The sequence below is a fragment of the Ostrinia nubilalis genome, chromosome 5 (genome assembly GCF_963855985.1).
Source record: "Ostrinia nubilalis chromosome 5, ilOstNubi1.1, whole genome shotgun sequence".
In the NCBI taxonomy this organism is placed as follows: domain Eukaryota; kingdom Metazoa; phylum Arthropoda; class Insecta; order Lepidoptera; family Crambidae; genus Ostrinia; species Ostrinia nubilalis.
In genome coordinates, this window is record NC_087092.1 from 15,885,784 (window position 1) to 15,899,008 (window position 13,225).

The 13,225-nt window shown below is 47.0% G+C and overlaps 1 protein-coding gene and 2 non-coding genes across 3 annotated transcripts in view; 2 read left to right on the top strand and 1 right to left on the bottom strand.

Annotated features, from left to right (window-relative positions):
• LOC135072174 (hemocytin) overlaps positions 1 to 13,225 on the bottom strand; it is a 77,069-nt gene that overhangs the window by 2,332 nt on the left and 61,512 nt on the right. Inside the window, exons 48-53 of the mRNA XM_063966131.1 lie at positions 8,375 to 8,494; positions 6,997 to 7,155; positions 5,738 to 5,884; positions 2,455 to 2,662; positions 1,594 to 1,767; positions 369 to 521 (exon numbers count right to left, since the gene is read on the bottom strand). Coding sequence (XP_063822201.1) covers positions 369 to 521; positions 1,594 to 1,767; positions 2,455 to 2,662; positions 5,738 to 5,884; positions 6,997 to 7,155; positions 8,375 to 8,494 — 961 coding nt within the window. The remainder of the gene's footprint in view (positions 1 to 368; positions 522 to 1,593; positions 1,768 to 2,454; positions 2,663 to 5,737; positions 5,885 to 6,996; positions 7,156 to 8,374; positions 8,495 to 13,225) is intronic.
• Positions 4,891 to 5,007, top strand: LOC135072321 (U5 spliceosomal RNA). Its single transcript, XR_010257412.1, has one exon. It is a non-coding gene; the product is annotated as a U5 spliceosomal RNA (small nuclear RNA).
• Positions 9,168 to 9,284, top strand: LOC135072319 (U5 spliceosomal RNA). Its single transcript, XR_010257410.1, has one exon. It is a non-coding gene; the product is annotated as a U5 spliceosomal RNA (small nuclear RNA).

A 13,225-nucleotide genomic window follows, 5' to 3' on the forward strand; every position in this document is an offset into this window, starting at 1 on the left:
TGTCGGCGTATCGTTACACGCATATGTTACCGTTAGATAAGTGCTAATGAGGGCTATCGTTTTTATACTTAACAGTTGGCACCCCTGGCGATTGACAGGACCTTACTCTACAGTGGCGCCATCTTGATGAGTGCAAATGCGATAGTCCTCCTACCACTTTCGCGCTCACCAGTTGGTGCCACTGTCTTCGCTACTAGCAAGTGACAGGACCTTACTCTACAGTGGCGCAAACTGGTGAGCGCTAAAACGATAGCCCTCATTAATATAATACAGCAGTCCGTTTTAAAGTGCATCCACAGCGGATGCATTATTTTAGTACATACTCAACTGTAGCAAGTCGTATGTCGTTACACGGGTCCGTTACTCACCGTTATTATACAGCGTGCCGGAGTCGCAGGACCCGCGGCACTCGTAGAAGCCGACGAGCGGACGGTCGTTGAAGCAGGCGCCGTGCGGCTTGAGCACCGCGCGGATGGCGCCCACTGAAGCCGGGCCCGCCAGAAGGGTTGGTGTACACGTGCCTATGAAACATATGCTTGTTACTGTGTGTGCATACAAATGTACCTACAAATGTTTTTGTAAAGTTTAACACAACAAAATTGGAACAGTTTTTGTAAATAGAGCGTATACTTATGGAGTACCTAAATAAATCTTAGCAAATAAAGTGGGAGTATTGAAGTATGCTGAGTTCCCCTGACGTACGCCAAAAGGCCTGTACGAATGGCAAATACAACACATTTGCACAAATATTTGCTAATATCCTGTCTCATATAGGTTTTGTGCATCTTCACAAACATTTTGACACGCGTCTGTGATCGGCATTATAATAAAAATTAAACATGCAAGGTGTACAGGAGATTTTCGGTGATCAGTCCAAACAATCGGCCCAGTCATTCTTAAAATATACATGTTGTTACCAGCCCTTTATGTTTTTTGATAATATAAACATCTCACTCAGTGCCATCGGCTTCTCCTTGCAGACCTGGCAGCAGGTCTCGTTGACCAGGTCCTTAGGGTCACAGTCCGAGACGTTGGGACACGTCTCGCGCGCTGACGTCACCAGCAGGTCGTCGCCGAGCTTCTCGCAAGTGTACGTTACGCAGAAGGGCTACTCCGAAACGCTACTTACTTTCTGGTCTATCTGTCACTGTCACTCATGCTGGGATCTCGCTTTGCGTGAGAGGGATGTCAACAGTGGAAACTTCATAACGTTTTTAGAGTAACCCCGCAGTTATTGGCACAGTTCCATGTTGTAGTTGCCTAATATAAATAACTTACTCAGCGCCATGGGCTTCTCCTTGCAGACCTGGCAGCAGGTCTCGTTGACCAGGTCCTCGGGACTACAGTCCGACACGTCTCGCGTGCTGACGTCACCAGCAGGTCGTCGCCGAGTTTCTCGCAAGTGTACGTTACGCAGCAGGGCTACTCCGAAACGCTACTTACTTTCTGGTCTATCTGTCACTGTCACTCATGCTGGGATCTCGCTTTGCGTGAGAGGGATGTCAACAGTCGAAAGTTCCTATAATTTTTCGAAGTAACCCCGCAGTTATTGGCACAGTTCCATGTTGTAGTTGCCTAATATAAATAACTCACTCAGCGCCATGGGCTTCTCCTTGCAGACCTGGCAGCAGGTCTCGTTGACAAGGTCCTCAGGGTCACAGTCCGACACGTTGGGACACGTCTCGCGCGCTGACGTCACCAGCAGATCATCACCGAGTTTCTCGCAAGTGTATGTTGTGCAGTTGTCGGCGGAGTACCATGTTGTGCCTGATAAAAGGATTTCGTTAATTACAAATTACGAAATATCAGGAGTGTTCAGCTATTAAAAAAAAACGAAATTAAGTATAAGCCTAAACGATCTGCAAATAAAGTATTAAAATTAGTGCGGAAGTGTGATAACATATAATGTGCGCCCATACTAATGAATATGAGACTGCGTGTGAGATCAATGATATCACGAGATTTCAAATACCTTTTTCCCACTTCCCACTTCCAGCTTGCCACTATCTGTATCTTAGGTATTATGAATAATAAAAGCAAACCCAAGGCTATAGAAATGTGAGAGATACAAAAGCTCATATTATACTGTAGCAGTTCGACGTTTTGTATCATGTGCAATTTCTAAAATGCCGTAAAAAATAAACGCTATTCAAGTCCCGATCAGCATATCTGACCTGGCCGCGCTTGCATTCACGCGAGCACGCTTCCACACTGGTTGCGTGCGTTAACCGCCCTGTGTCGTCTCTCAATCCCTCCTATAAAGTATCCTAACCTGGCTCCACCAGCTCGTCGTCTATCAAGCACTTCTCCTGCACGCAGCGGCCGCAGCAGACGCCAGGCGGCGGTACGCGGTAACCCCAGCCGCGCTTGCATTCACGCGAGCAAGCTTTCCACTTGCTGCATGTGTTAACCGCTCTGTGACGTCACTTAATCCCTCCTATAAAGTATCCTAACCTGGCTCCACCAGCTCGTCGTCCAGCAAGCACTTCTCCTGCACGCAGCGGCCGCAGCAGACGCCAGACGGCGGTGCACGGTAGCTCCAGCCGCGCTTGCAATCATGTGAACACGCTTCTACACTGGCTGCGTGTGTTAACCGCCCTGTGACGTCGCGGGAACACGTCAGGTTCTTGCAGGGGTCGTCTGAAGGCCACGTCTGGCCCTCCTGTAAAGGTTTAATAATAAAAAAGTGGTCACTAAGCACCGGACGACATAATTAATGCTGAGCGGCCGCCTTTTTGGCACAAAAATAATTATGCGTGTATAGTTTTAAGTCTCTTTGTTCCTTTTTTTTATTTTCTTTTTGTGTCAAATAAAGTTTTTCTTATCTTCATGTATTTTCAAGTCGAGGGGGAAGGACAGCTGACATCTACTGAATGAGTGTTTCATTCTTAGCGTTAAGAGCGGGGGTAACGCTACCTAAAATGTATTTTTTCCCCACCCCCCTTTGATCAGACTGACCCCTCACTCTTCTCTAGGACTAGAACCTGGGTACGCCTGCCTGAGGAGTGACGTAATATAGCATCGCAGTAGTTGTGAAGTCTTTGTCTTTTGGGATAAAGGGAATATTTGCTCAGCGCCATCTAGTTGCAAACCAAGCAAACATGTGATTGTGGAAACTAGATAAATTAAAATAATCTATGAAGGTATTAATGACACATTTAAAATTACATAAAAGACTATACAAACAAATATCATTAATTTATTAGATGTAATAGTCTTGAACCGATGAGTCCTAAAACTCATAATAATGTAACCAACAAACGATGACAAATATCTATATATATAAAAATGAAACCCGTTTCGCGTTGTCACGGCATCACGTGTGAACGGCTGAACCGATTTCGATAATTCTTTTTTTTAAATGTTTGTGGAAGTCCAAGGATGGTTCTTACGGAAAAAAATATTAAGAAAATCTCTACGCTAAGGCGGTACGAAGTTCGCTGGGTCAGCTAGTATTAAAATAAATACGAAACAACGAAATAATAATACATAATTTGTCTGCATTAGTTCTCAACCTTGAGCTAAAATGAGAACATATTACAATTACAAGTACCTATAGCAAGTATATTATGTACCAGTGGCGCCACCATACGTTAAAAAATGTTTCCTATAGACTCACTAGATGGCGTAGCGGTCGCGCTGCCCCGCGGTGTGTGAGTATTTTTTCCGTTCCTTATAGCCCCCGAGTGACTTTGTGTCGTCACCAGCGTGACCACTTTTAGTAGATTTCTACTTTTTTGGTAGATTTGAGGCAAAGAGAACGATGATTTAGTAGTGCGAAATCGTTTAGTAGATTTTGGTAGATAATTGGTATTTTTAGAACATTGTAATAAATGGTAGTCCAAAATTAAATTGTAACCGAGCCGAGAATCCAGGCCAGAAAAAAAGAACTTTAGGGTCCGTTTATGGTCACTTTATGAAGGCGAACTAACTTGACAGTTCAATTCAATGCACACAAATGTTGCCACATATTGGCTAGTGTTGTTAATATCGACATAAAAAAAATCAAACGTTCAAACCAAGGGTTTATTTTTAATTAAGAAGTATTTTTATTTATCAATGAAATTAAACTTAAAACTTGTATTATTAAATAGTACTAATTTTAAAAGTGTTATAATTATATCTATGTTACGGTCAAAGTGATAAATGTGAAAATTATGAATAATCGCCGGTTATTATGAATAATCACCGCATGATTTGGTAAATGTGATTAATATGAGGTCATTTATGTGTGTATAAAACTAAATAAGGGGCTTAGGGGTGGCCCAAGGGCCACCCCCGCCGCACCTTAACCTATTTTTCACTTTAAATCAAAACATTATGTTATAGGCATCATGGAAAAGTAACATTATGCAAGAAACATTAAAAACTCATTATGCCAAATTATATTAATATATGATATCAAAACGTTCAAAAGTTTGGCTGTACACGAGCACGTACACAAGATGTTGTTCTCTTTTATGAAAATTGTTAGTACTAAGGTTGAATTATTAAATAATCACTGTTAAATGTGATTAATTTATCACTTTTACCGCGACTGTCGGTAATTATTCATAATAACCGGTTATTATTAATAATTTTCAATTTATCACATTAACCGTAACATCTATACTAATATTATAAAGAGCGCTGGAAATTGCACAAATTTTAAACCTGAAGCATCCATGCATCCATCCAGTAATGAAAAATGACAAAAAATTATATAAAAATGTTAAAAAAGACTATAATGATGATGATAAATAAATAAAAATACTATATTTTGTTCAAATTATATGTTTTATTTTATGTGGTAGAATTTAAGTAGAATTTTAAATAGGTCTTGGTAGATTTTGGTAGATTTGAGCATCGTTTTTGGTAGATTATCTGATGAAAAAGTGGTCACACTGGTCGTCACTCTGGTTTCCCTTCAATACGTATAAATCTTTCGCCTTTTACTAAAGATTTCCGTGGAGGGGAACACTCAAATGAGTCTAACTCTATTTTTGACACCTTGCTTCGTGCAAGGTATAGAATTTAACCTCTTGCTAGTACGAAATCATTTACGAGATAACTTTGGACAGCAGTTTACAATAAAAGTAATTAGAATAAAGGCAGACCTGTATTTTTTCAAAACAATCTTATAAAATGTGGGCGTGGCATGTTTTGTTAAAAAAACAGGTTTACCGCGACAATTTGCTTGTAATGGCGCAGTTACACTATCCGGGTAAGTAATCGAGACAAATAGTGTAAACACGCATTTCAGCTAATTTCGCCGTGGGTCACCCATATTGTGTGATTGTGTGCCTAAGTATTTGATATTCTGTTCGATCAATTTCCCGCAGTGTACCTACCTGCGCCATAACATTTTGTCTGGCCCAATAAATCAACTCCTCATACTTGATGCACATGACAATCTGTTCCATCTTGGGTAAAACTAAAAATAGCGTAAAATAATATTTTTACACATGACAAAACCACACGGGGGATATTCGTTCCGCCGTGGCCGTGGGTAAAAAGTTAATTAGTTTTTTTTAATGCAAAATAAGGCAGGTATTTGACCACAATCGCACCTGATGTTAAGTGGGATGCAGTCTAGGATGGTACATATCTGCCCTGTAAGTGCCTATTCACTCTCGCCTTGAAAAGGCCCGGATTATAGTTTTCGGGAAAGACAGCAGCAGGCAACGAATTCCAGTCCCTAGCTGTCCACATTATAAAAGAGTCATCGAAACGCTTAGTCGTAAAATAAGTTTCGTACCTGGTATATCTTGTTGCCAACTCGACAAGCCACTGGTTCCTGTTTCTTGCAGCACTGTCCGGGCGGGATGTCTTCATTCAGTACGAACTGCTTGCGGACGGCTTCCGGGACATCAGGACAGGACTCGTTGGAGCTTTGCACTTGGAGCTGGGAATAGAAGGCGATTTTAAAGCGAGTTTAAGAAAATAATAGGGATTTTGTACTCGAGCAGTCAATTTTGAATGAATAAGGCCTCAGCCTCGAACTTAGCGGGCAGCGGGGCGGCGGCGGCGGCGGCGCGGGAGCGGGGCGGGCAACGCAGACCCGTTCTCGAAACCAGCGGGCAGCTCGCGCGGCGCTTTAGCGGCGAAGTGTTGTGTTCGGGGTTTGTATTGTCGAGATATTTGTTTTTATGCGCAAACGAAATGTCTGAACAACGGCGACAATTTTATTTCGATTCAAATTTATTCCTAACGCTCGATTTATTGTGGGCAAAAGAAGGAGTGCGCTGCCCGCTCGTTGCCCGCTCCCTCGCCGCTGCCCGCTCGTTGCCCGCTCCGGCGCCGCTGCCGCGCCGCTGTTTTCGAGAACCGGTCTATTTGATTTCACGCATAAGATCCTGCCGCTGCCGCGCCGCCGCCGCTCCCGCCCCGCTGCCCGCTAAGTTCGAGGCTGAGGCCTAATAGTAGCTCACTCGTGAGTATGGTTGTTGGTATAAATGTGGTGACAAAAAATTATATTGGGACATAATCAAGTATCATGGGATGTGAGTTAAGAGCTATAATGTTTGGTACAAAAGGCATTGCAGTTAAAATGTGGCACACTTTGATTGAAGAACGTTTCTAATCAAGTTAAAACAAAATTACGCGCTTTCCGTGTACGTCGCACAGTTGTAGCGTCGAATTTTAACACGTATTGTGCGTTGGGCTGCACAGGCGTTTGATCTAGATATCGTTTAGAACGCCGGTGGGGGCTCTCGCAGCATATGTTAATTTTAATGGTTATTGTCTTCAGGATAAGGCAATAAATAAATATATCCTTGGACATTTTACACTGCGCTTCTAGTCCCAAACTAAGCGAAGCTTGTACTATGGGTACTAGACAACGGATATAAACATACTTAAATAAAATAAAATAAAAAATAGAATGTAATGTCAAACATCGTTTCAGCCAAATGACGTCCACTGCTGGACAAAGGTCTTCCCCAAGGATTTCCACAGCGACCGGTCCTGCGCTGCCTGCAAACATAACGCTACAATATTTTAAAGGTTTATACTTACAGTGCCGTTAAGGTCGACGCAGGTATAGTTGGCGCAGAAGTCCTTCGAGGTCCAGCGTTCGCCGATGGCGTGCTCTTTTCCATCCACAACACAGGCCACGGGCTTGCACTTGCCGCAGCATTGCTTGGACGACGCCTCTGCTGGGAAGTACTTACAACCCTAGAAGATTAAGGCATCTTATGGGTTGTAATAGGAGCATTTTTTTCTAAATAAATGGTATTCTATGTGCGTAACAGTACTCTATAAATAAATAAATTGTGCAATAAAAATGTACAGTCAGATAATTTTAACTTCGAACTCCTCCTATGTTCTTCTGATTAATTTCGTTGCGGGTCCAATGACAGTTTAACTTTCCACCGAGACAAACTTGACCTTCACTGGTTGGGTTTTTATTGGCGGTCAAGCTGTAGATCCTGGCTACACAGGAGTTGCAGCGGTGGGAAAGAGAGGTGGGAATAGTCCCGTAGTCAGACAATTTTATAAAATAACAAACAATGAAACGTCCCAAACTGCTTAATTAAATAGTTTGGGACGTTTGATTGTTTGTTATTTCACTAATAAGAAATAACAATATAAATAAATATCCTTAGACATTTTATACTGCGCTTCTAGTCCCAAACTAAGCAAAGCTTGTACTATGGGTACTAGACAACAGATATAAACATACTTAAATACTTTTTTTTTGTAAATACATACTTATTATACATAGAAAACACCCAGTCCAATACAAACAAATATGTTCATGCACACAAATGTTTGTACTGTGCGGGAATCGAACCCGCTACCTCCGGAATAGTAGTCCGTTTCGAACCACTACACCAAACGGCCGACTAATAAATGTTATGTCATCTTATTATTTCGTCATGTGGATTGTAACAAGTGCGTCAAAACTAATGAGTTATGACGAGTATTCATTTTTTTAGAAACACATTGGTCTAAAATTATTATTTATCATTAAAACTGTACAGACCGGCTCAATGCATTGATATCTACTAAGTAAGCAGTGTTTTTATTTTTTTATTTTATTTGTATCCAGGAAAGAAAAAAACATCTATAATCTATTTTGAACACACTTAAAATAATAAAAAAATTGCCAAAAGACAATGCCAGAAATTGGCACATACAATCTCACTATTTTGTTGCAATTTCTTACAAAACTTGCGCACAGAAAGCAAATCTAGTATGAAAATCATCAAACTTCTAATGCTCGTAACTCAGTTCAGACTGAGTTTAGAGGTATACATGCCATAGTAAGTTTGGTTTATTACACTATTTTGTAATCAAAAAACAAAGTTTGGTCGATGGCCGCGCGAAAAAAAAAAAGACGCCACTTTCCATACAAAATCTGGCATTGCCATTTCCAAGGACTGCTACTGACCGGCTGGCAGTTGGTCTCGCAGGTCTTGACGGTGGTGAGCTTCTCCAGCTTGCCGTCGCCCGCCTCGCTGCACGAGTACGACTCGCACACGTCGTACGGCGACGTCCAGTTCTCGCCCACCTGCAGCAAAATGAACTTTAATGATCTAGTCATTAAGTCTGGAATGCAGAAGCATGACTTAAAATCGAAAATAAAATAAATGAATTTAAGTCAATAACAATTAAAACAACAATACATCAAAAGATTTGACCAGGCGGGTTGGGGAGGCCTAGATGTTTTATTTTGTTGATGTAGTAGATCCAACAACAACAACACATATTATCTTCGTATATTTGTTTCTTTTTACAATATTCACGGGATTAGTGCAAATGTTCCTACTCGTATTATAATACCGCACTATATTCATTATTCTAGTTGATAATGATAACTCTATATTTTTATTTGAACATTAAAAAAATAAAACTTTATTGCATAACATGATGGAACAAACGACGAGCTTAAATTCAATTCATAGCATGTTTTATTTATATTTTGTACTTAATAAAACCCGAATACGAACTCGCACTGAGCGGTAACCTCTAGTAACAATATAAATAATAATTCTTTTGTATTTACAACCGAGCAGAATAGCATGCGGCCATTATCTTTTCGGACAATGGACCGCGGCGCAACCCCACGTCATTTCAACGTCAGTTTTCTTTCACATTCGCTAGATGGCGTAGCGGTCGCGCTGCCCCGCGGTGTGTGAGTATTTTTTCCGTTCCTTAAAGCCCCCGAGAGACTTGTCGTGTCGTCACTCTGGTTTCCCTTCAATACGAATAAATCTTTCGCCTTTTACTAAAGATTTCCGTGGAGGGGAACACTCAAATGAGTCTAACTCTATTTTTGACACCTTGCCTCGTGCAAGGTATAGAATTCATAATATTACTTACGCATGCGTCGCGTTAGTTTGTGGGAATGGATGAATGATGAGTTCAGTTATCTACATACATATTTAATTATTTATTTTATTTTATTTAGGATAACAAACAATTTCACAATTCAGTTATGCAGTAAAAAATATGAATAGTAACAAATGGGGTCGAATTTATCTCGAATTAAGAATAATGCCACGCGGGCGAAGATAGATACGAGCAAAAGCAAGTCAAGCTATGTTCTTTTGACGTGTATTAAGATGAAATTTATTGTGTCAATTGTTTATTATCCTGAATAAATAAATTAATTGTAGTGTTATGCTATGACATAAAATTTGTTGATTCTCTAGATTGAGAAGCGGGCAACTAAACAAAGCCTGGGGGGTTTATTTGAAGTGATCTCTCAGGGCCTATTAACTTACCTAGCATATTTTAGCCATCAACCGACTCAAATGCCAACTCAAGCAGTACATCCTGGCTACACAAGAGTCGCAGCGGTGGGAATAGAAACGCATTCACCCGCACATCACGTTGTGACGTCACGGCACGGAGGAGCGCTCGCAGCGACACCAGTAGCTGTATAAGGAACTACTAACTAACCCGGTACACATTCTCCCCGTCCCTACACGCGACGTGCACCAGCGCCGGGCAGCAAGCGAAAGGTACTGGGCGGGGCTCCAGCACGAACTGGCTCGCTGCTAGGGACGCCGGGCACTCCGTCACGGAGCACTGCGCTGAAGCCCCGAGCGAGCAGCAACACCAGTAGCTGTATAAGGAACTACTAACTCACCCGGTACACATTCTCCCCGTCCCTACACGCGACGTGCACCAGCGCCGGGCAGCAGGCGAAGGGTACTGGGCGGGGCTCCAGCACGAACTGGCTCGCTGCTAGGGACGCCGGGCACTCCGTCACGGAGCACTGCGCCGAAGCCCCGAGCGAGCAGCGACACCAGTAGCTGTATAAGGAACTACAACTAACCCGGTACACATTCTCCCCGTCCCTACAAGCGACGTGCACCAGCGCCGGGCAGCAAGCGAAAGGCACTGGGCGGGGCTCCAGCACGAACTGGCTCGCTGCTAGGGACGCCGGGCACTCCGTCACGGAGCACTGCGCCGAAGCCCCGAGCGAGCAGCGACACCAGTAGCTGTATAACTAACTACTACTAACTCACCCGGTACACATTCTCCCCGTCCCTACACGCGACGTGCACCAGCGCCGGGCAGCAGGCGAAGGGCACTGGGCGGGGCTCCAGCACGAACTGGCTCGCTGCTAGGGACGCCGGGCACTCCGTCACGGAGCACTGCGCCGAAGCCCCGAGCGAGCAGCGACACCAGTAGCTGTATAAGGAACTACTAACTCACCCGGTACACATTTTCCCCGTCCCTACAAGCGACGTGTACGAGCGCCGGGCAGCAAGCGAACGGCACTGGGCGGGGTTCCAGCACGAACTGGCTCGCTGCTAGGGACGCCGGGCACTCCGTCACGGAGCACTGCGCCGAAGCCCCGAGCGAGCAGCGACACCAGTAGCTGTATAAGGAACTACAACTCACCCGGTACACATTCTCCCCGTCCCTACAAGCGACGTGTACCAGCGCCGGGCAGCAAGCGAACGGCACTGGGCGGGGCTCCAGCACGAACTGGCTCGCTGCTAGGGACGCCGGGCACTCCGTCACGGAGCACTGCGCCGAAGCCCCGAGCGAGCAGCGACACCAGTAGCTGTATAAGGAACTACAACTCACCCGGTACACATTCTCTCCGTCCCTACAAGCGACGTGCACCAGCGCCGGGCAGCAGGCGAAGGGCACTGGGCGGGGCTCCAGCACGAACTGGCTCGCTGCTAGGGACGCCGGGCACTCCGTCACGGAGCACTGCGCCGAAGCCCCGAGCGAGCAGCGACACCAGTAGCTGTATAAGGAACTACAACTCACCCGGTACACATTCTCCCCGTCCCTACAAGCGACGTGTACCAGCGCCGGGCAGCAAGCGAACGGCACTGGGCGGGGCTCCAGCACGAACTGGCTCGCTGCTAGGGACGCCGGGCACTCCGTCACGGAGCACTGCGCCGAAGCCCCGAGCGAGCAGCGACACCAGTAGCTGTATAAGGAACTACAACTCACCCGGTACACATTCTCTCCGTCCCTACAAGCGACGTGCACCAGCGCCGGGCAGCAAGCGAAGGGCACTGGGCGGGGCTCCAGCACGAACTGGCTCGCTGCTAGGGACGCCGGGCACTCCGTCACGGAGCACTGCGCCGAAGCCCCGAGCGAGCAGCGACACCAGTAGCTGTATAAGGAACTACAACTCACCCGGTACACATTCTCCCCGTCCCTACAAGCGACGTGTACCAGCGCCGGGCAGCAAGCGAAGGGTACTGGGCGGGGCTCCAGCACGAACTGGCTCGCTGCTAGGGACGCCGGGCACTCCGTCACGGAGCACTGCGCTGAAGGCTCGAGCGAGCAGCGACACCAGTAGCTGTATAAGGAACTATTAACTCACCCGGTACACATTCTCCCCGTCCCTACACGCAACGTGCACCAGCGCCGGGCAGCAAGCGAAGGGCACTGGGCGGGGCTCCAGCACGAACTGGCTCGCTGCTAGGGACGCCGGGCACTCCGTCACGGAGCACTGCGCTGAAGGCTCGAGCGAGCAGCGACACCAGTAGCTGTATAAGGAACTATTAACTCACCCGGTACACATTCTCCCCGTCCCTACACGCAACGTGCACCAGCGCCGGGCAGCAAGCGAAGGGCACTGGGCGGGGCTCCAGCACGAACTGGCTCGCTGCTAGGGACGCCGGGCACTCCGTCACGGAGCACTGCGCCGAAGCCCCGAGTGAGGAGCGACTATAAGGAACTATTAACTCACCCGGTACACATTCTCTCCGTCCCTACAAGCGACGTGCACCAGCGCCGGGCAGCAGGCGAAGGGTACTGGGCGGGGTTCCAGCACGAACTGGCTCGCTGCTAGGGACGCCGGGCACTCCGTCACGGAGCACTGCGCTGAAGGCTCGAGCGAGCAGCGACACCAGTAGCTGTATAAGGAACTATTAACTCACCCGGTACACATTCTCCCCGTCCCTACACGCAACGTGCACCAGCGCCGGGCAGCAAGCGAAGGGCACTGGGCGGGGCTCCAGCACGAACTGGCTCGCTGCTAGGGACGCCGGGCACTCCGTCACGGAGCACTGCGCCGAAGCCCCGAGCGAGCAGCGACACCAGTAGCTGTATAAGGAACTACAACTCACCCGGTACACATTCTCCCCGTCCCTACACGCAACGTGCACCAGCGCCGGGCAGCAAGCGAAGGGCACTGGGCGGGGCTCCAGCACGAACTGGCTCGCTGCTAGGGACGCCGGGCACTCCGTCACGGAGCACTGCGCTGAAGGCTCGAGCGAGCAGCGACACCAGTAGCTGTATAAGGAACTATTAACTCACCCGGTACACATTCTCCCCGTCCCTACACGCGACGTGCACCAGCGCCGGGCAGCAAGCGAAGGGCACTGGGCGGGGCTCCAGCACGAACTGGCTCGCTGCTAGGGACGCCGGGCACTCCGTCACGGAGCACTGCGCTGAAGGCTCGAGCGAGCAGCGACACCAGTAGCTGTATAAGGAACTATTAACTCACCCGGTACACATTCTCCCCGTCCCTACACGCAACGTGCACCAGCGCCGGGCAGCAAGCGAAGGGCACTGGGCGGGGCTCCAGCACGAACTGGCTCGCTGCTAGGGACGCCGGGCACTCCGTCACGGAGCACTGCGCTGAAGGCTCGAGCGAGCAGCGACACCAGTAGCTGTATAAGGAACTATTAACTCACCCGGTACACATTCTCCCCGTCCCTACACGCAACGTGCACCAGCGCCGGGCAGCAAGCGAAGGGCACTGGGCGGGGCTCCAGCACGAACTGGCTCGCTGCTAGGGACGCCGGGCACTCCGTCA